Source organism: Canis lupus, chromosome 7 (genome assembly GCF_011100685.1).
Source record: "Canis lupus familiaris isolate Mischka breed German Shepherd chromosome 7, alternate assembly UU_Cfam_GSD_1.0, whole genome shotgun sequence".
NCBI lineage: Eukaryota > Metazoa > Chordata > Mammalia > Carnivora > Canidae > Canis > Canis lupus.
Genome location: NC_049228.1, coordinates 42,863,832 through 42,885,988, shown reverse-complemented (window position 1 = coordinate 42,885,988; position 22,157 = coordinate 42,863,832). Strand labels below are relative to the sequence as shown.

Below are 22,157 nucleotides of genomic sequence, written 5' to 3'. Positions count from 1 at the left end.
TGCTTCCATAGACAGAGAGCTTACTACTCACTCTAGCAGCCAGCCCATCCCGTGGTTCCCAATGTTGGCATCATAGAATGGCTTCCAGGCTGCCTTCAGTGTCACATCTATGTAGCCCAGCGACAGGATTGAACCACAGGGTTGTTATTATCAGGCAATTTAAAAAAGAGAGTAAAGTACCCATGTATTGAGTACATGTGGATAAAAAGGAAAAGACAGAAATAAAACCAACCACCCAGGTCCATCTGGGCCTGCCCCTTCTCCCACTCTGCCCCCCAGGGGAGGCCCAGGTTAGGGAGACTTGCCATTGGTTGCCCATGAGGTCCAGTGCAGGCTCATGTCTCTCCTGGTCCTTTACTTGCTGCTGTCCATTGAGAGCAGGATGCAGGTTCCTTTTTTTTTTTTTAATACTTTTTTTAAATTTTTATTTATTTATGATAGTCACAGAGAGAGAGAGAGAGAGAGAGAGGCAGAGACACAGGCAGAGGGAGAAGCAGGCTCCATGCACCGGGAGCCTGATGTGGGATTCAATCCTGGGTCTCCAGGATCACGCCCTGGGCCAAAGGCAGGCACCAAACCACTGTGCCACCCAGGGATCCCAGGATGCAGGTTTCTATTGGACCCTCTTCTCAAAAGCTTACTTCTTGTGAAGGCCCGGACAGGAAGGAAGGCCAAGCTACCCTGTCTTACTTGGGGAGACCATTTCAGTAAATCGTGATACCCCTCAGGCCAGATTGTGTTGACCTGTCCATGATTTTCTTTGATTTGTATACACTTTGAGCCAAAACATGCTCATTGTGTGACTGTGGCCTTGGCAGCCTGTGCGAGGGGAGACAGTTATTTACAATGTTGTGCAGAGAAAATGTTCCAGATACAGGCTGACCTGTTTACCTTGTATCCCAACCACTGCATTTAGAAGGTCACAAAAAGCTTTAAGAAACCCTGTTTTGTTAGAAAGTCCTTTCTTTTTTAAAATGCCTAATTGTGGTAAAATACCATTGTAACCATCCTTAAGTGTATGTTCAGTGGCATTAGGTGTATTAGCACTTTAGTGCAGCTATCCAGCACCCACTCCTGGGACTCTTCATCTTGAACCTTTGTCCCCATTAAACTCGAGCCCCCCAGCCCTGGGGACCGCCACCTACTCTGTGGGTTTCCTCCTTGTGGAGGAGGAAAGTGTGGAAGTGCTATCAAGTAGGATCTGTCTTTTTTAGGGACTGGTGTGTTTCTCGTAGCATGATGCCCTCGAGCTTCATCCGTGCTGCAGCTCATGTCAAAGCTTCTGTCCTCTTGAAGGCTGACCACTATTTGTTATGTGACTGGGCCACATTTTGCTTATCCATTTGCCTGTGGACAGACACTTGGGTTGTGTCCACCTCTTAGTGGCCATGGAGGATGCTGCAGTGAATGTCGCTGTGTGCATATCTGTTTGGGTCCCAGCTTTCAGTTCTTTTGTGTAAACACCCAGAAGTGGAACTGCTACATTGTACAGTAGTTCTGTTTTTAATTTTTGGAGGAACCACTGCACTGTTTTCCACGGTGGCTGTGCCATTTTACATTCTTGTCAGCAATGCCCAGGGTTCCAGTTTCTTTGCATACTCAACACTTGTGATTTTGTTTTTTGTTTGTTTTTGGTAATAGCCATCCTACTGGGTGTGAAGTGGTATTGTGGCAGTTGACTCACATTTCCATAACAAATAGAGATGTGGAACATTTTTTTATGTGCTTCTTTTTTTTTTATTTATTTTATTTTTTTTTATTTATGATAGTCACAGAGAGAGAGAGAGGCAGAGACACAGGCAGAGGGAGAAGCAGGCTCCATGCACGGGGAGCCCGACGTGGGATTCGATCCCGGGTCTCCAGGATCGCGCCCTGGGCCAAAGGCAGGCGCCAAACCGCTGCGCCACCCAGGGATCCCTTTTTATGTGCTTCTGTGCATTTGTGTATCTTCCTTGCAGAAATGTCTGTTCAAGAAGAAAGTTCTTTGTCCTGTGAACCCAACCCTGTCCTCTGGGGTAACCGGAGACAAGTCTGCTGGTCTACTGTTTGGAAGTCCTCTGGGATGGCCAAAGTACCTGCGTCTGCTTGGGTTTCTCTTCCCAGGCTGTTGTCCAGGATGGCCTCTGGGCTCCTTCCCTGTCTGGCTACCGTCCTCTGAACTTGGTCTCATTTGTGGAAGGTGGTGGAGCTGCAGCCACCTGGCCTGCACAGGGCACAGTCTCTGATTCTTGAGCTTCTGTGCCTTGCTGGAGTGACAGTGAACACTTGGACAGGACACTTAGCTGCTTCTCCTATAAGCAGCTGATGTGTTTGAGACCCTATCCTGTCCATGTGTGGTTTTGGTGGGTCTTCAAAGCCAGTGGTAAATATGCCCAAGAGAGAAACCAGTTGTTCCTCCACTGCTGAGGGCGGAGCCAGAGGCACTTTGGTGGCTGAAGCAAGTGATTGGGGAGCACTTCTGGAGAGTGAGGTTCAGTGTGTTTTACAGACAGTAGCAGTTCCTTGATGTTTGGGGCATCAGTGGGCTTCCCAACCCCCAGGACCTGAAGATGCAGGCTGCCACTGCCTCCCTGCCTCAGTGTGGAGGTGGTGATCCCTGGGGGACACGGAGGTTGTGGGGAGCACACTGGCCCTAGGAGTCCAGTTGTATAGCCTCTCAGAGCCTTAGCCCTGTCATGTGTGAAGTGGGGATGCTCCCAGTCTTGCTCCCTTTGGAGAGTTTATTTTTAAAACCAGATCTGGCCATTTTTATTGAAGAAGTACTTTACCTGATTGACTTTTCACATATGTCCTGGTGCACCTCTGTCAGACTCCCCTGGGTGGGGGCCAGCCAGTGTGTGCACTCTGCAGTATCTTCCACACGTGTTGCCCCTGGCATCCTGGGTGCAGCGTGGGCTGACGTGCGGAGGGCTCTCCTCCAGGGACTCTGGGCTGGGCATGTGCTGTCCCCTTTCCCTGACACACTGGAGGCTAGAGGTGATTAACTCCAGTGACTTTTGTGTCCCCCACCAAGGGCAGCTGCCACGATGGACAGTATTGAGACCTTGCAAAGTTTTTATAAGCGCAAAGAGAAAACATCCTCCAGAAAGTGATGCATACGCAGTTGGAGGAATTGGCAGTTGCGATGTGGTGTTGGTTGGTTCCTGAGCTGACAGGAAGGGGGCTGTGGGTACCCCAGGATCCCTACCCTGGATACTGGCCTACAGCTGCTAGTGGAAAGGGCATGTGTGCGTGTGATGTTTCCCCGAGTGTGGTGTTGGCATGTTGTGGGGCACATGGAGACAGTAGGAAAAGCTTCATGGAGGAGGTTTTTGTGTCGTGTGGTAGAGGGTGTGTGGGAGTGTCCCCGGAGAGAAGGAGATTATAGGCTGGCTGTATGTCAGGTGGGAAGGGGGCTTTGGGTGAGGCTGGAGAATAGGTGTGAGAGTGGCAGGGCAGGTGCAGGCAGACCTTGGAAAGTCCACCTGAGGGTCGGGTAGAGGGTGGCAGGTGGAGGGAACATGGGGGCTGCTCCCCGAGCCATACTGCTTGCGTTGGGGGGCACTCCAGCCAGTAGGGCCCAGTCACCCCTGACGGCACCTGCAGCCATGACGCATGGAGCTGTGCCCCCGACGTCTGGCTGGAAGGAGGGGTCCCTGGGCAGGCAGCCAGTCAGCCCTGCTCACCATGGGAGGGTGTTCTCCACACTTCTCCCGCAGCTCTGACACAGTGATGTTGAATGAGCCTCGGGCCCCCAGGGCCCCTCTGCAAAGAGAGCGTGGGGGCAGGGTACCTGGGAAGCCCATGAGGACAGCGGGTTATGTCTCTCTGCTTGCAAACCCCATGACCCCCTCAAGGGCGGCTCCCCAGTGCTCAGGAAACACGTAGCACCAAGGGGCCTCAGGGTGCCCTGAGCTCAGACCCTCTGCCCCCTCCTTCTGTCTCTGGGGGAAGAGCCCCTGGGCACGCATTTCTGGAGAGACTGTGCCCCCTGCGCTCAGCTAACCTAATGGGCTCTCTCCTCACACCCAGGCCCTCGCTCCCCACCCTCCCTCGGGCCTGAACCCGGCCTGGCCCCACATGTGCACGCACTTCCAGCCTGGCCTGCCTCGCACTTCCAGCCTGGCCTGCCTCGTGTGCGCGTGTGCGCGTGTGCGCGTGTATACACACACACACACACACACACACACACACTCTCTCTCTCTCTCTCTCTCTCTCTCTCTCTCTCTCTCTCTCTCTCTCGGCCCGGGGGCCACAGTCGCCCGTGTACCAGGCTGCCCAGCTCGCATGTCCTGGACCCTGGGATTCCGTCATCTTGGGCACCATATAAGATTGCCAACTTAAAATTTTGCTAAGTAAGGACATAAACAGTTAGGTAAAAAGTAGCTATTCCCTTTACGGTTATGGTCATTCCCTATGCGAGGGGAAGGAGGCCGTGTGGGTGTCCTGCTGCTTCTGGGCAGTTTTCCCCTCGGCCCCCAACCAGCGGACTTCTGTGCAGACCACCCCAGGGTGCTTGGGGCAGGACGGAGGTGACTGACTCCCCAGGAGACTGGCAGCTCCTCCCTGCGGGTTTGGTGTTTTGCACGAAGGGAGGAGCAGTGATTGACTTTCTGGTGGGTGATTTGCAAGTGTGAAGCAGCAAATGAGCCTGGAGGGGGAGACCCTGCAGGAAGCTGCCTGGCCCCCTGCCTGGTCCTGCACTGGGTCCCTCCTTCCTGTCCTCTCATCTCTCTGCCACCACCCTTGGCCTCCTTTTCTTTTTTTCCTGCTTTTTATTCTTGGCTCACTCCTCTTTCCCTCTCTGTGCTCCTGCCCCTGAGCTCTACCCTTAATTGTTCATGATACGCAATTTAAACACACCTGGTTAGAAAAATATGTTTTCTAAAAAAATAAAAATAAATAAAATAAAATAAAATAAAATAAAATAAAAAGAAAAATATGTTTTCTGTTCTCTGTCCAACGCCCCCCCCCCAATATTTTTTTTACTTATATTGGGATATAATCAACATATAACATCATGTTAGTTTCAGGTATACAACTTAATGATTTGATATTTGTTTATGTTGCTGAGTGGTGATCGATTACATTGTCTGCTCAGCATTTGTTGCTTCACATGGTCACAAATTTCTTTTTTAAAGATTTTATTTATATATTCATGAAAAACACAGAGAGAGAGGCAGAGACACAGGCAGAGGGAGAAGCAGGCTCCATGCAGGGAGCCCGATGTGGGACTCAATTCCTGAACCAGGATCACGCCCTGAGCCAAAGGCAGATGCTCAACTGCTGAGCCACCCAGATGTCCCACAAATTTCTTTTTCTTCTGATGAAAACTTTTAAGGTCCACTCTTTTAGCAATTTTCAAATATGCAATGCAGGGGGATCCCTGGGTGGCTCAGTGGTTTGGCACCTGTCTTCGGCCCAGGACGTGATCCTGGAGTCCCAGGATCGAGTCTCACATTGGGCTCCTGGCGTGGAGCCTGCTTCTCCCTCTGCCTGTGTCCCTGCCTCTCTCTCTCTCTCTCTCTCTCTCTCTCTATGTGTGTGTGTGTGTGTGTGTGTCCCATGAATAAATGAATATAATATTTAAAAACACACAAATATGCAATGCAGTATTATTAACTGTGGTCATCATGCTGGGCATCTCATCCCTGGGCTTGTGATGTTCTGTGTTCCTAATTTTGAGAGTCAGATCAGTGTTTAAGCAAATATTGTGTGCCAGGCAGGTGCTACTTTCAGCATATGTATGTCTGAGAGGAAGCCATCCGCCCTGCTCGGAAATGAAGAAACAATGTCTAGGAGAGGTTCAGTGTCGTGAACAAGATTACTTATCTGTCACAAAGGCCTCTGTCATCTTTTATATTCGATTTCTCCATTCTAAGACCCAAGGAAGTGAACTCAAACCAATCTTCAAGTTGATAGAAATGAGTTTCTTGTTTTAAAAACTCATGTGGGAGGGATGCATGGGTGACTCAGTGGTTGAGTGTCTGCTTTGGGCTCAGGGCATGATCCTAGAGGCCTGGGATTAAGTCCTACATCAGGCTTCCTGAATGGAGCCTGCTTCTCCCTCTGCCTATGTCTCTGCCTCTCTCTCTCTGTCTCTCATGAATAAATAAATAAAATCTTAAAAAAAAAACTCATGTGGGAAAAAAATACTTCACATGTGCTCTTTCAATCTTTTTTTTAAAAGATTTTATTTATTTATTTATTTTTTATTTATTTGAGAGAGTGTGTGAGCAGAGGGAGGAGCAGAGGGAGAAGCAGACTCCCCACTGAGCAGGGAGCCCCACACAGGACTCCATCCCAGGACCCAGGACTCATGACCTGAGCTGAAGGCAGATGCTTCACTGACAGAGCCACCCAGGGGCCCCATTATCTCTCTCTCTCTCTCTCTCTCTCTCTCTTTTTAAGATTTTATTTATTTATTCATGAGAAACACAGAGAGAGAGAGAGGCAGAGGGCGAAGCAGGCTCCATGCAGGGAGCCTGATGCAGGACTCGATAATGGATCCCGGGATCATGCTCTGAGCCAAAGGCAGATGCTCAACCGCTGAGCCACCTAGGCGTCCTGGCCCCATTGTCTCTTATCATTCACTCATTTTGTTATGAATATGAAAGTATGTCCTCTAATCTTGGAAACATTCATGGAAGGAAGATATACAGTAGCAACTACAGTTAATGTTTCTATTAGTCTTTTCTAAGTAGTTTTCCATAACTGAAATTTTACTGACTACACAGTTTTTCAGAAAGATGATTTAAAAAGTAAAAAAAAAAAAAAAAAAAGCAAGAGGGTATGTGGCACTAATGAAGGTTGGGTGCAGCCGTCCACCAGGAGTGACCATAGATAGCCATTGGATCCAGGATTTCCCGAACTCAGCTGTGTTCAGTGTCATCTGTTCAGGTCATTTGGGACCTATGGCCTCAGCATCTTGGGATGGACCAGGCATCAGGGGTCTTTAAAGGCTCTCCAAATCCAGGGAGATGTTTTAGGAAGAAGAGGAAACTCGTCTGTTTTCTACCTCAGCTCCTACTTTTTTCCTAAAGATAAGGAATGTTCAATCTGGAGATTTTTTTGATTTAAAAAAATATATTTATTAATGAGAGATACAGAGAGAGAGAGGGAGGTAGAGACACAGGCAGAGGGAGAAGCAGGCTCCATGCAGGGAGCCCGACGTGGGACTCGATCCTGGGTCTCCAGGATCAGACCCTGGGCTGAAGGCAGTGCTAAACCGCTGAGCCACCAGGGCTGCCCTGGAGATGTGTTTTTTTTTTTTTTTTTTTTGAGATGGTTTTAAAATAAGCAAACAAACAAAAAAAGTCCAAGGGTGCCTGGATGGCACAGTCAGATAAGCATTCAACTCTTCATTTCAGCTCAGGTCATTATCTCAGGGTTGTGAGGTCGTTGGGCTTTGCGCTCAGCGCAGAGTCTGCTGGAGTTCTCCTTCTACCCCTCCCTCCTTCCCTCCATCTCTTTCTCAAATAAATAAATAAATCTTAAAAAAAAAAAAGTTCATTTTTAGAGCCAGAAAGATTTGCCACTTGTTTCTTACAAAACTTTCGGCAAGTTATTAAACCTCCTGGTGCCTCAGTTTCCCCATCTGTAAAGTGGGGGAAAATAATGATACTTCCTCACAATTTTGTTGTGGAGACCAAACAAATTGATTTACGTGAAGTGGGGAGATTGGCACATAGTAAGTGCTCAATGAATGTGGGAGTTAGAAATATAAAATACTTTTGCCTGAACAGAAAAAAACATGTGTTCCCTGACTTTGATCACGCCTTTCTGAGCCTCGTGTCTTTGTAAAACTGAAAGAGGCGTGCCCGCTTCCCAGGGCACCCCAGGGGTGGGCCGTCGACAGAAGCACGGGCAGGTGAGACCTGGAGCAGGTGTGCCGAGACCGCACACAGTGTGGGTGACGTGTTACTTGTGGTAACAAGTACTTCCCCGAGCCCCGCATTCTTTTCTGTGAAATGGAAATGATGATTATTTGTAACAATACAAAAGTTGTTTACGTTCATCTCTGGGGACCAACTGGTCTGAATCTAGTGTCCTCGTGGTCATTCAGGGAGTTTTGAAAGAGTCTTGTTATGTAAGAGTTATTATGCATTAGAAAAATTGTATTCATTCTGGGTTATTTGAGATAAAATCCCCACTTTACACCCAGAAATCTAAGCCGCAGCAGTGAAACATCCTTCTCCGGACGACATGCCATGTGGGGCATTGGAGCTGAGAGGGGAGAGTAGACAGCAGCCCCGTGTAGGGCTGCCCCTGACCTTCATCGTGCCTATACTCTCTTGCTGCTCCTTCCATCACCCCACTGAGCCTGCGCTGGGTTGGGCGAGTAGCAACGAATGGAGACGGGCCTTCCCGTTTACCCCGGACTGACTGTGGGCTGACGTGCTGTGTGGTTGGGACGTTGGGGCTCTGTGTCCTCTATACCAAGGGAGGTGCGCAGGCCCTGGGGTCTGCTACAGGGCTGCTTGTGTGTGCTTGCCTCTGTCCTGGGGACGACACTGTCCTGCTGGAGGTTCTCTCCTGGGAGGGGCAGGGTCACCTGGTCTTCTGTCCCCTTATTGTCCTCCTGCTTCAGGGAGGCTCCACATCTTTGTGTAAACCATTTCTGTGGTATTTTAAATTTCTTGATGGAAAAATGATAGACTGAAAAGAAAATATTTTAAAATCCAGTGCATTCCACCCATTGCCTGTCACAGTTCAGCTCCTGGTCCCCTGGGCCTGCGTTGGCCTCAGAGCTGGCCTCGCCTTCCTGCTCTTGCTTGGATGCTTGACCTGCTGCTGCTGGGGTGGGGGTGCGGGGGAGGGGCTTGCGGTTTCTGCAGAAATACAGAAATACTGTTCCCAGGAGGGGAGGGGCCTGCATGTGTGCCCGAACCACATGCCTTCTCAGGCCAAGCCTATCAAACCCACCCAGAGGGATGAGAACTTGTTTAAATATTTTTTATTGCAAAAACAGTAGTAGAAGAATATTAAGATGTTAATAGTGCTTATATCTGGTGATGTGTCCTTGTGTTTTTTTCCTCTTGTGTGTGAACATGTTATGATGTATAATATCATACAGGATAAATTATGATATAAATACTATTCTTTAGGGACTTTGGGTCAGATTAAGCCTTTCCTTGTCTTGGGTTTTTCATACAACATTATATTCTCAATATATTTCTAATTTATCTAATTTTAAATATTTTATTTATTTTTTTATTTGCGAGAACGTGAGTAGGGGAACAGGCAGAGGGAGAGGGAGAGAGAATCTCCAGCAGGCTCCATGCTGAACAGAGTCCGACATGGGGCTCCATCTCACCACTCTGAGATCACGACCTGAGCGGAACCCAAGAGTGGGACCCTCAACCAACTGGGCTACCCAGGGACCCCTTTTCTAATTTATTTTTAAAAACTATTGCAACATAGGGGTATAACCTCATTTATAAAACTGATCCTTTAGGGTTGGCTATCTGGTTGTCTAACCTCAGGCTCGTTTAAATAACTTGGCAATGAGCTTTTCTCTGCTTCTGAAGCCCATCAGGGTCCATGAATCATTCATTAATAGAGACTCTCCCCCCACAGAATCCAGGAGCCCTGCAGCCGAGACTGAGCTGCCCCACTCCACTCAGGTGAGCTCCCGCCCTTGTCAGGGGTCAGGTATCAGCATCTAGGGGTGGGGGAGGTGGGCTGGCCCTAGATCCCAGCTCTGCCACGTACTGGACACGTGGCTGTGGCGTTGCCCACCCTCTTCAAGCCCCTGTGAACTAGGGTAAGAGCCGTCATCCCGGGCCTGTTGTGGCCCCTGTGGCATGTGGAGTGGTGCTGGCCTGGCTCACGGCTGCCGTCTCATCTCTGACTGGTGGGTGCCATGGATTACCTAGCCTGTGGCTCAGATTCAGTTTATCCGAGCCTTTCCTCTATGGCTCCTGGTGTCATAATTTTCTGGAAAGAGGATTACCTCTGAAGCTGCTTAATAGGTCTTTGTGTAATCCAGTTTCCCATCCAACTGTGTGTCCTCCTGTAGTCCTCAATTCCCTAAGGACCAGCTAAGCTGGGAGGCTCAGCTCTCCCTGGAGCTTGACGGCCCAGGGAAGCAACCTAGGCCTTGCACCTTACTCATACCTGCCGCAGGGCTGTGCAGCCCCCAGCAGAAGTGGCTCCGAGGGACACTTGTGCTGTGTGGCCAGAGGACTCCTGACCAAGCCCGGGTATGGGGATGGCTGCTGGCTGAGGACCGGCCCAGCCGTGCTCTGCCCTGAGCCTTGCACCTGCAATCTTGTTCAATCATTATGCTAACTGAGGTGCAAAGCCAGGATGGCTGTGCCTGGGAGGGAGGAAAACACTCCTACATGGGTTACAAAGTCTGTTCAAGGTCACAGAGCCAATAAGTGTTGGGTCCAGGATTCTAGTCTGTGGTTTTCCCAGGAGATGGGGCACCTGTACCCTGGTGTGGGACCTGGGGAATGGTGCTGTTGTAGCCAGTCTGTCGGGAAGCTTTTCTGGAGAAGGTGCTGTGCCCCAAGCTCATGCTGGAGAGGTAGATGGGAAGAAATCCCACCTTGAGTAGATAGGGTGTAGATACAGATAACACACAGAGTGGTCGAGATGTTGAGGCAAGAAGCCAGAAATGGAGAGGTCGCTGAGATAGAAAGCTTGCTTCAGAGTGGGTGCCGAGCTGGGGCTGAAGGTGGAATCTGCAGACACCAACTTACCGGGGGAATCTCTCTTTTAGGCACCGACCACTAATGAAGACAATAAAAATAATATTTCTAAAGATATTGCAAATGCAACCAGCCTCCCAGGTAAGGACTGGGTGTTTTTTTCCAGTGGTCTCAGGGGCACAAAAGTCTTCTCCGCAGAAAACCCCTTTCTTACTTGGAAATGTTGCCAGGAGGCCAGTCTGTAGAAGACAAGGAGCATTGGCAGAAATGTTCTGTTACTACTCTGGATGTTCAAGTCTGATGTTGTTAGTGGAAATATGTTAGAGGGAACCATGAGAAGGGTGGCCCAGAACACAAATACATGTGCCACAAACAATATTGCCAGAGTCTGAAATGGAAGCCGTGTTGGGGGATACCATTACTTGGGGGCACACCTGATTTCAGCGCTTAGCTTTCCTACACCTACAAGACCAGCAAAGCATCAAGAAAAATCAGGGGTCCTATATGTGTGGGATTCCCAGAGCTCCGACTCCGGAGCTTCAGCCCTGGAGCAGCTTCCTCTGACAGCTCTTGGCTTTCTGAGGAAGCCCTTGGCTCACCACCCTTCCCTGGGCAGATTTCTGGCCCCACCTGATGTCCATGCTGCACTGTCCCAGTTGTGAGCCTTGGCAGAGCACGCTAGGTAGCACCTGCTAACAGACTGAGGTTCAGATCTGCTCAGCAACCCCGCACCCCTGATCTCCAGGGTCTGCTCTGAGGTCAGGCTCAAAGAGGGCAGCCAGGGAGATGGGCCAAAACAGAGGCCTAGATAGAGCAAGGTGGACTTTAGAGACCTCAGGGGGTGTGTCCCCCTAGAGGGTATGGGGAGGTGGAAGCAAGGGCGCAGCTCCAGGGCTGCTGTAGGGGAGGGGCCCTCGGGGGGCTGAGCTCATCCAGCCCCGTCTCCGTAGAGGCCATCTGTGGGCTGATGACTCCCAAATTCATGACCCAGATTCATGTATGCAGCCGTCTGGTTGATGTGTGCACTTGGTATCGTGCTCGCTGGAAATCTGAAACAGCACCTCATGCCTCCTCTCCTTTCTCATGTCTTCCTCATCCTGGTGATTGGCAGCTCATTCTCTGGGTTGCAGAAGCTGGGGGTCAGCAGGCCCTGTTATTCCCCAGACACATCTGGGAGCTACCACTTCTCACCACCTCCCCCACCAGTTCCTGGGCCCTCCTCTATGGCCTCTCCTCCTGCAGGACGTTAGCAGCTACCTACTGGTCTCTTGGCTTTTCCTGTTAACACCCAGCAGATGCTTTTCCCACCAGCAGCCAAAGTGACTGAAACCACAAATCCAAGCTCTGTTCTCTGTGGGGTCAGAGCTTTAGACTTTGCCTACCGCATTCTCCCTGTCACTCACTCTGCCTTCCTTGCTCTACCTCAGGGCCTTTGCACATACTGCATGCTCTTCCTCCAACCTCCAGTTGGCCAGGTGCTTTGTACATCCAGGTCTCTGCTTAGACACTCCCTTGTCAGGGAGTCCTGTCCTGGCCACACTGTCTGACAGAGCCCCCCGTCACTCTCTTCTTCCCATGCTTTACTTTTCATCATTGCCCTGTCATTACTGAGGTAATATTTCATGTTCATTTGTTTGTCTCTCCCTTGATTAGAATGTAAGATCCAGGGGGGCACCTGGGTGGGTCAGTGGATAAAGCATCCAAGTCTTGGTCTCAGCCTAGATATGGATCTCAGAGTCATGAGTTCAAGCCCCACATAAGGTTCCACACTGTGCATGGAGCCTACTTAAAAAAAAAAAAAAAAAAGTAAGCTCCTTGAAGGCAGGAGTTTTCTGTCATCCTGTATCCCCAAGGCTTAGACATTGGAACAAATTCTGACACATGGTGGTAACTAGTCCCTAAGTATTTGTTGAAGGGAGAAAGGAACAAATACCGAAGATGGTGAAGTATCCGTCAATGAGGAAGCCAATCCCACGGCCTCTGTTAAACCACTGTCTCTGCCAAGAGATGCAGGCTATGATGGGAGAAAGCTGTCCTTGCAGCCTGGGCCCAGTCTGGACTTCTGAAAGCTACATCCCGTGGGCCCTGGAAGTGGTGACTGTCAGGTGGCACCAGCATCCGCAGTGGATGCCACGTGGGCAGACGAGCTAGAATCCTGAGTCCTCGAGCCTGCAAGTGTGTGCAGTGCTGGCAAGGGAGCATGATGGCCTCTCTGGAGTGGCCGGTGTGCCACCCAGAGCCTCTCTGTCAGCTGTGGGAAAGGCCTCTCCATGGATGGACATGGCTGCTTGTGAAGCCAATTGTTCCTTCGTCTATTTGGTGATATTTGTGGAGAGCCTGCTTTGCACTGGGCTCCATGTGAGCAGCTAGGAGCATTAGAGCAGAAAAGACACAGGGGGTCCCGGCTTTCAGGGAATTCACTCCTGGGGCTTGAGCACTGAGTGGGGTGACCAAGAAGGCACGATGTCCTGTGGAGGAAACTTGATGTAACCTGTCTGAACTCTGATGGCATCCTTGGTGGAGCTGCTGTCGATGAAGTCTGTGAAGCCCTGGTGTCCTGCACCCCCTGTGCCCTGTGGGGACAGGCTGGACGCCGCCAGAAAGGCTGCTCTGACAAGTGGCTCTGAGCTTCAGGTGTCTCTCCTGTCATGTGGTGGGAGCCTGAGGTCAGATTTGCGGGGGGCCAGCTCCTCCGATGGCCTGTTGGTCCACAGAGCCAATTCCTCCTCTAGGGCTGACATTCCTTTGAGGCAGCTGAGTGGTTTTCTCTTCCTCTTCCTTCTGCTCCTTCTCCTCCTCCTTGTCTTCTTTCTTCTAGTGCAAGATTCTTCTTCAGCACCGCTGCCCACCTTCCTGGTGGCCGGAGGAAGCCTGGCCTTCGGGACACTCCTGTGTGTCGGCATTGTCCTCAGGTAAGTGAGGTCCTGGCGGTGGCCAGGGGTGGCCTTCTGCCCCTTATCTGGCTGGTGTGACCTGATTTGGATTCTGTTTTAGAGGAGGAACTGACAAGATTGGATGACAGATTAGATGAGGAGAAGGAAAGATGGGGGAACGTCCAGGGTGACCCTCAAGACTCTGGCCTCGGCAATTGTATAGATGGCAGTGTTGTTACTATCTCGGAGATGCTGGGTGCAGGGGAGACCACCAGGTAGGGCAGTGATTCTAGTTTGGGACCATGGAGGTCAAGGTGCCTGTGAAAACCGCAGGCAGATGTGTTTGTAGACAATTCTGATCCCTGCCAGTGTGGGAGGTGGGGTGGGGAGGATGCTGTGATGGGCCCCCTGGAATTCGGATGTTGAAAAATTGTGCAGACCCAGAGGGGCCAGAAAGCCTGCTTGACAGACCTAGAGGGGGAGGGCGTGTGTCCCATATGGAGGGAGCTCCTTAGGCTTGAGGGGCTGTAGGTGATAAGACCTCACCTATCCTCCAAAAGTCATAGACCAGAGTGGTGGCAGGGCCACATGAGAAGCACCATGAAAGTCTGAGTGCCTGGCAAGTCTGAGTGCCTGGCCAGACCCCCTGGGAATATTCTGTATCTCAAAACCAGCTGACCTAGAGGGGCCCTGTCAGTGCTCAGTCCTGCTGAAGGTGGAGAGACACTTGGGCTGCATTGGTGCTGTGCCCACGTCTCCATCTCTCCAGCTGGGCACCATTGGTTTGGTCACTATTCCCTAGCTTGCAGAGTCAGCCAACAGTATTCCTCCTATGTGGGCAGTAAGGAACCTTCCAGAGTTCATGATTGGAGCACAGGAACGAGCAATTTTGCACATGCTGAAGATCTGGGGAGGTTAGGTTGGGTCTTGGCTCAGATGGCAGCTCACAGCGACAATTGCCCGAGCGCAGGAGGAACTTCAGACTTGTCCCTCCTTCTCTTGCCTCATGCGTGGCTTTCAGGGGTTCTCACCAGTGACTGTGAGGGGAGGTTTTGGGGTGTCTGGGAAGGGAGGGTTAGATTTCCACATACATGGGATCCCCATGGAGACTCTGAGCCACAGCTTTGCCACTCAAGTTATCTGGGTTGGAAGATTGGCAAGGTGACATCTCAAACTGTGTCCAGGGTTGTGTCCACTCTGTTGTCCCAGTGTAGTGGTGAGCAAGCTGTCTGAGGGTGTACAGAAGATAAGCCTCCAAGTGTGTGGAGGTTGGTCCTTGGAGGGGCTGAGTGCTTGCGGTCTCGTACACCTCTGGACCAGAGGGGGGCTGTGCTGGCATTCTGGGGTCTTCCTCCTGCCTTTGGAGGGATTCGTGGTCCCCCTTCCAGCACCTACTTCTATGTTGTTTCTCTTTCTTGTCTGGGCTTCCAAGGACCTTTCTTATAAGCCACCACAGACCCTATAGAGTAACTGTCAGGGTTTCCACTTGGCAGATGAGGAGATGGGAGCTGGAAGAGCCGAGGTCATGACAGCTGGTGCCGAGAAAGCCAAGACCCCAGCCCAAAGCTCATGCTCTTTGGATAGGGCCTTACAGGTCAGGTAGTCCAATTCTTTAATTTGACAGATGAGGAAAAGCTTTGAGAGGTGAGATGACTCGCCCAAGGACACAAGCTTATTACTAGTGGAGCCAGGACTAGAACCCATGTCCCAAGAGTTCCTGCCCACCAGACTAACGGCCGTCAGCTAAGAGAGGTGCCCAGCTAGTCCCTTCCATCCTGTGTTGGCCAGTGGCTTCCTTAACAAGCAGCGCCATCTTGGTGTGCTCTGAACCATCGAAAGAGAAGCTTTAGGTTGGGAACCGACCCTGTTTTTCATAAACATTTGTTTGCTAATCTGCTGATGGTGCTTGGACACCAGCCGGTTGCTACACAACCAGAGCCCCTGGAGGCACAGATGGGGCAGGTGCCGCGTGTTGACAGTGTTCAGTGATTTGTTTGCTAGCCTGGTGGCTTCCCGTTTTCCCAAAGCCCACATGTCGAAAGGTATATAAACCTGGGGAAACTGGGAATTCGGAAGAGCCTCAGTGACCACTGGAATGGCCACACTGCAACACGCAGGATATGACATCCTGCCAGTCCGTTTTATCTATGTAATACGTTTATTTTGTATATCAAGCAAAGCATAGTATTTCCTAAGTATTTTCCCACAATTACTAGTGATAATTAAAAGACACTTATATGTGTCTGAAAACAGGTGTGGCATCTTCTGAAGCAGTGTTGTGACTCCAGGTGGGGGTGTAGTTCTCCTGCACCACGCCCTGTGCCCCGCCAGGGCCCTTTCTGTGGTTTATGCTATGAGGCACTGAGAAATAGGGTCTTCAAAGCCGAGAATTGGTTTTCTGTGTATTTATCTGGAATGGACCTGCACTTTAGTGAGGACTTCCTGCGGGCGTGCCTGTTTAAATCACTGTGAATTAACTATGTGCCTCATTCTAGTATTTGAAAACCAGCTACGCCCCCACCTCTAGGGTGGGGGCACAGGCTGCTCCTGGTGCCGCAGATGTGGCTGTGAACGGGCAGCTCTCTATGTCACTTCTCACTAGGTCTTGGTTTCTACCTGTGACTTGTTTAGAAGTGATGGTTGTTATGTTTTTAAAATTTTGTTTTGGCTGCAGAATGTTTTCTTTAAGCAAAACATTGTGAAGCGCAATATGTAAGATAGAGGAAGAGGCTGAGGTGTGAAGTCTGGCAGCAGGGTCCCACCCTCCCTCGTCCCTGGCCCACCAGTCCCCTTCTCAGGCCAGAGCAGAGCCAGCTGTGGACACCCCCAGGCTGGCTGCTACCAAAGTCCCTTTGAGCTTAGTGATTTTTATTTTTTATTATTTTTTTAAGATTTTATTTATTTATTTGAGAGAGAACATGACCAGGGGGAGAGGGAAAGGGAGACGGAGAAGCAGACTCTTCGATAAGCAGCGAGCCTGACACAGGGCTCGACCCCAGGACCCTGAGATCACGACCTGAGCTGAAGGCAGAAGCTTCACCCACTAAGCCACCCAGGCGCCCCTGACCTTAGTGATTTTTCAAAATCATCTTATTCACTCAAACTATTTCAGAAGAAGCAAAGCTCATTTTTCTCAGTTATACATCCAGTTACTTGCTTTGGAAAAAAAGAGGTCAGACACTGCTTTCCCTGTGGGTTAGCTAATGTCAACAGAGACTTCATTGTGGTATATGCTGATTTGATAAATAGTGACAAACAGGGGCACCCGGGGGGCTCAGTGGTTGAGTGTCTGCCTTTGGGTCAGGTCATGATCCTGGGGTTCTGGGATCGAGTCCCACATCGGGTTCTCTGCATGGAGCCTGCTTTACCCTCTGCCTATGTCTCTGGCTCTATCTCTCTGTGTCTCTCATGAATAAATAAATAAAATCTTAAAAAAAATAGTGACAAATAAAAGAAAAACATCATGAATTATCCAAAGACTGTTAATTTTTAACATGCAAATGTGATCAGAATCTTGCAAACACACAGAAAAGTACACACATCCCCGAGCTTGCACGAAGTGAACACACCCTTGCAGTTTGAATCCAGATGAAGAATTTTTTAGGTTCAGGTGAGTTTCCTGAGGCTCTTTCCTTGGCCCAGTGTCTTGTTTTTATGTAGCTGTGATTATTTTGCATCTAGAACTCTCAGTCCTGCCTTTTAAATTTAGTGTCAATTATAACATAAGCATTTTTTTTCGCATTATCTCATTTCTTTGTAACCCTCACCTTAGCTGCAGGTGCCGTTAAGCGGATGTACCCAGGCCTCTCAGCCAACCTCCTATTGGTGGTGGTTTCGCTCTCACAGACAACTCTGTGCTAAACATCTTTGTGCATAAAGCTTTTCCCGCGGCTCTGGAACTTCCTTAGGCTCTGTTCCCAGAAGTGGATTCCTGGGCCAGAGGGTCTGAGAGTGCCCCCTGCCCTCAGTCTATACTGGGGTCCCGAGGGAGGGTGTTAACCCCCAGGACCCTGCCCAGCGGAGCTGTGGGAAGCGCCCCTGCTGTACTCTCTGCCAGGTGGGGAGCCCTCGGCCCCATTCTGCACGTTGTTTATTCCATTTGGATAATGGGCTGGGAGCCAACTATCAATGATTTATCATCAGCACGACAGGAATAGCCTGTTGATATAAAAAGAAACCCAAGGAAAACCCCCAAAACTTGTTTTTGGCCTTGGCTTCCCTCCTGCCTCCAAGCCCTTCCTGGAGAAGGGACTGGGGGAGCGTCTGGGCCTGCGTGGGAGTTGGTGGTGACAGTGGGAGGCAGGGCGAGGGGTGCTTCCCCAGCGCAGGCCTGACACATCTCAGGAGATGACTGTCGCCAGCTAATGGTTCTCTGGTCGGCAGAGTGACTTGTCTTGGTTCCTGAGCCCTGACTGAGGGCTCAGAGCCGAGCAGGGCAAGGAAGCTGTGATCAGAGAGATGTTTATCTCCTTCCTGTGTCACATCCACTTTCCTGCCAGATGACTCACTCGTGCCCCAGGGGTGCCCACGCGGGGTGGCAGGAGTGGGCCGAGTGCTGGGGGACTGGGAGCAGGAGGGGGGGCAGCCCTTCCTGCTGCTGCTGTGCCCTGCCCACCTCAGCCCAGCTGAGAGGCCTGAGTTCCTTCCGCGCTAAAAGAATATGTGCTCTTTTTTAAGCGAATGGATTTGGGGCCAGTGATGTGGGCCTGTGGGCCTGTGGGCCTGTGGGCCTGTGGGCCTGTGGGCAGCCTCTGGTATAGGACCGACCAAGTCCCCAGGGCTATAGAAGGACACTTATGGCCATGCGAGCCTCAGTTTCCCCATCTCTAAGTCGGACCATGATACCCCTGGTTCCTCAGGGTATTGTGTAACCAACCTCCCAGTGACGGAATAAATTGTTGTAACTCTTGAGCCAAAAGCCGGGAGTGCTAGGCCACCAGAGCAGGTCTGTCATGGGGGAACTAAACATGTGTATGATTTGTGTTTGTGTGTCCCTGTGAAGGTTCAAGAAGACGTGGAAGCTGCATGCCCTGAAGGAAGGCAAGGCCAGCGTGCACCCGCCGTATTCTCTGGGACAGCTGGTCCCTGAGAGGCCCAAGCCCACCCCGGTTCGTGTGCCCCTCATCTCCCCACCAGTGTCCCCCAGCAGCCTTGGGTCTGACAACACCTCGAGGCACAGCCACCCGGATGCCAGGGGCCCACAGAGCCCCTACGACATCAGCAATACAGACTACTTCTTCCCCAGATAGCTGGCTGGGTGGCGCCTGGCCAGCAGGGCGCCAGACCTGCTGAGCTGTGTGAACAATGAAGCACAAACCAACTCATCTCAGGGGCGTGGGGCCTGGAGCTCTGCCTGTGCAGGAGGGCCTCGTGCAAGGTGCTTCACTTCTTGAAACAGGTTTGCTTGCTGCCTCTGTTCAGAAGGAAGAGGTGATTGAGTCTTGGAACCCTCCTTTCCCAAGTGCCTAAAGGAGCTGGAGTCCATGCCGGTGCCCAGAGGGGGCAGGACACTCAGGTGGGCAGAGCCGGGTGGTTGCGGAGGCACAAGCTGCAGCCTACAGCAGGTGGCAGGTTTCCTGCTGAGACGCCCCTGGCAGCTCCCGGCACAGCCTCACCTCCCAGCTTGTCTGTGGAACCTCTGCTTTCACGATTCAGTCTTTCCAGGTCTGAGGATGGGAGAAGCACCTGCCTTCTTCCCCACACCTGGAATCAGCACAGAGGTATTGCTGAGAATCTCAGGGCCTGTGGGTTTGGCATGCAGTTGTGATTAGTTCCTCATTAGCATTTTGCTGAATGTGAATGGTGACCCAGGCACTTGCTGAATCCGGAAGCAGGTGCACTAGTCTACTTCCCCTCTTGGGATCCCAGGACTTCAGGAGGAGGGACCAAGAGGAAGAGGGTCATGGGGACAGGCCTCCCTGTTCCCAGGGAGGAGAGCTGGCTGCAGGGGGCTTCTGCCTTGGGGGTCCAGGCCTGCGGCTGCTGTACTCCTGCTGCCACGACTTTGTTTTCAGTTGAGCCGAAGAAACAAGGGAAGATGATGTTAATGTGAAAAGACAAAAAGATCCTGGCAAGAATGCATTTTAACTTGCTTTAAAAAAAAAAGAAAGAAAGAAAGAAAGAAACACCTGTTGTTTTATGTTGAGAGAGTGGGAGAGCCTGTGCTCACTGTCAATGTATGAATAACTTGGGGGGAAAAACTTAGTAACCTTTTTAGCACAAAACAGTCAAGTGAAAAGGGAGAAAACACAGTTTTCCTTTTAAAGCAGAGAGTCTGGTTTCATTCTACATCTTGTTTTTGTCTTAAAAAACATAGTGAAACATGAAAACATAGTGTGTGTCTTCTGTAACCTGGGGGCACGCTGTTCCCGTCCTGGCAGCTGTGAACACGGCATCCAGCGTCCACCCCTGAGCCCCAGGTTGTCCAAGGCCTTGTCACACCATCCTCTCCCTTGGGGTTATCCTCTTACGTGACTCCTCAATTTGCTTCAGGTTGGGTAGGATTAGGGCACTGACCGAGTATGTCACCATGTGTGTTGCTGTGGTGGGGTGGCTACTCACACTTGTGAGTGTGGCCTTGCCAATTCAGGGATGTGTGTGGTCACCGCACGGGATGTCCCAGAGTGAAGCGGTGACTAAAGTCAGCCTTGTGACCACCTAAGAAGTCACCAGACCACAGACTTTTCTAGTAGCCTGTCTTTTTGGAGAAACAAGCACAGTGGCGCACAGGTGGCGACAGGTGGCGACAGGAGGAGGAGAGCCATGCTTTATTGACTATTTGCTGGGTCCCATCGGTTGTGTGCTCTGGCGCCACGGCCGGGCGGTTCTGTGTGTGACTTTGGGTCCTGATGCTGCCAGAAGTGAGGCAGGTGTTTGTTGTTGTTTTTCTCTAAAGTTTGAGAACAGCAAAAATGCTGTTAAAGAGAAATACACAAATGAGACTGTGCACGAGAAGCCTCTTCTTTTCCAAGAGTGCCACCAGAGCCAGGCCCCAGGGGTGGCGGAAGATGAAACAGATAGCGCAGGCGCTGCTCTGATCTCCTGTTGTTACTTTCATTATTATTGTAATGAAACTGCCTTTTTTTTTTTTTTTTAAAGTATTGGAGAGGGTGTTTTCCCTTTATTTCTTTATAAGCTAGTGAAAATGAAGGAAAAGTATTTTTCTCTGGATTGTAGGTCATGCTCAGTGTGCTCAAGTGCACCTGCTGGGCTTTGCGCTGGAATCTCGAAACCCTGTCAGTGAGCATGCCTCAACCGACCTCCCCCATGTCCTACAGGGCACCTGTTTCCCTCGAGAGGGGTGTTACTCACCTGACCCCTGTACCACAGCCAGACCTGAGATGACAGCTCTTCTTGCTGGGTGAGAAAAGTTGAAAATATGCTGGGTCAAGGTCTCAACTAATGTGGTCAGTAATTCTTGTAGCATTAATGGAAATGTTTCTGAAACTTCAAGTGGGTAGCATTGAATAGACCTACAAAGCTTTTGGTAACTCTGAGAGCTCTTTGCTCTGACGAGGTCTTGACCTTGAAGTCTGTGTGCCAGGCTCTGGGCTCACAGAACCTCTGCCAGTCCCCTGCTATCCCAGGGGCAGGATACCGTGATGAGGTGTGGCAGCTGCCACTGGAACCATGTTGGGAGCCTCCCGCTGGTGAGAAGAGCCGTGTGGGGCAGGCTTGACGTGGTCATGGTATGTCTGTGGGTTTCCTGCAGAATGTTTAGGAATATCTTGCCCAGCTGAGCTATATCCCCTCATCAAAGGTACTGAAGGTTGACCCACTTGGGGAAGAGTCTGACATCCAGTTTCAGGTAGAGTTGGTGAGAAATGTGCCTTCATTTGGAGAAGCAGGGGCAATGGGTGGCCCTTCCGAGGTCATGCCAGCTCTCCCATGCGGCAGTTGGCAGCGGGGCTATTGCTGGAAGGCAGGCCAGCTGGCTCAGGCTCTGTGCCAGACACCCCTGTGCATCCTCTGCAGGTTCTGCTAGCGTTGTGTCCTTGGGGTGGCCTGGGGGCAGTGCCAGGGAGTTTCTATGACAACCTTACTGATTATTAAGGAATGCTGCCAGTTTTATGAACATATGCTCAAATGAATGTCTGCTTTAGGAAGAGGATTGGAACAGCACGTTAGCAAGGCTGTTAATTAGCAGAGAAACTGTGTTTGGATGGGTATCACACATCTGTTAAATATAATACCTCAACTTTACCTTTTTTTTAAAGAAAAATAATAGTTTTAATTTTTAAAAATTTTTTTACCTAACTACCTGAAAGCAAATACCAAAGGCTGATGTCTGTATATGGGGCAAAGGGTCAGTATAATGTTTTTCAATATTTTTCTCTTTTTATCAGCTATTTTGCATTCAAAGTGAAAATTGTACATGTTTGAAATAAATAATTTCTAAAAATATGCTTGAGATGTAATTATGGTTTGGTGCCCTGTGTTGTTTAGGGGAAAGACTTGCCTGCTTAGAGAGGGAAGGGTTGGAGAAACACAGCGTCAAGCTCAGGACCACGTGGGGAGCCCCCCCCCCCCCGCCCCCGGCAGGATTGAGCTACCTCTAAAAAGAGATAGTTTCAAGAAATGAGCAATTTCTCGAAAGACTTGAATTATAAAAATGTTTCCCAAAATGAATCGTGGGGTTTCTGGAAGG

At 50.4% G+C, this 22,157-nt stretch overlaps 1 protein-coding gene across 4 annotated transcripts in view; it reads left to right on the top strand.

The window, feature by feature from the left end:
- Nucleotides 1-21,915, top strand: part of IL6R (interleukin 6 receptor) — a 42,430-nt gene extending 20,515 nt beyond the window's left edge. For 3 of the 4 annotated variants that reach the window (XM_038543225.1, XM_038543227.1, XM_038543226.1), the window contains exons 7-10: nucleotides 9,559-9,605; nucleotides 10,709-10,778; nucleotides 13,456-13,549; nucleotides 18,513-21,915. In XM_038543225.1, coding sequence (XP_038399153.1) covers nucleotides 9,559-9,605; nucleotides 10,709-10,778; nucleotides 13,456-13,549; nucleotides 18,513-18,759 — 458 coding nt within the window. In that variant the 3' untranslated portion in view covers nucleotides 18,760-21,915. Of the gene's footprint in view, nucleotides 1-1,958; nucleotides 4,918-9,558; nucleotides 9,606-10,708; nucleotides 10,779-13,455; nucleotides 13,550-18,512 lie in introns of those variants that run through there. The other variant, XM_038543228.1, reaches the window with a different exon arrangement.
- The last annotated feature ends 242 nt before the right edge of the window (nucleotides 21,916-22,157 follow it).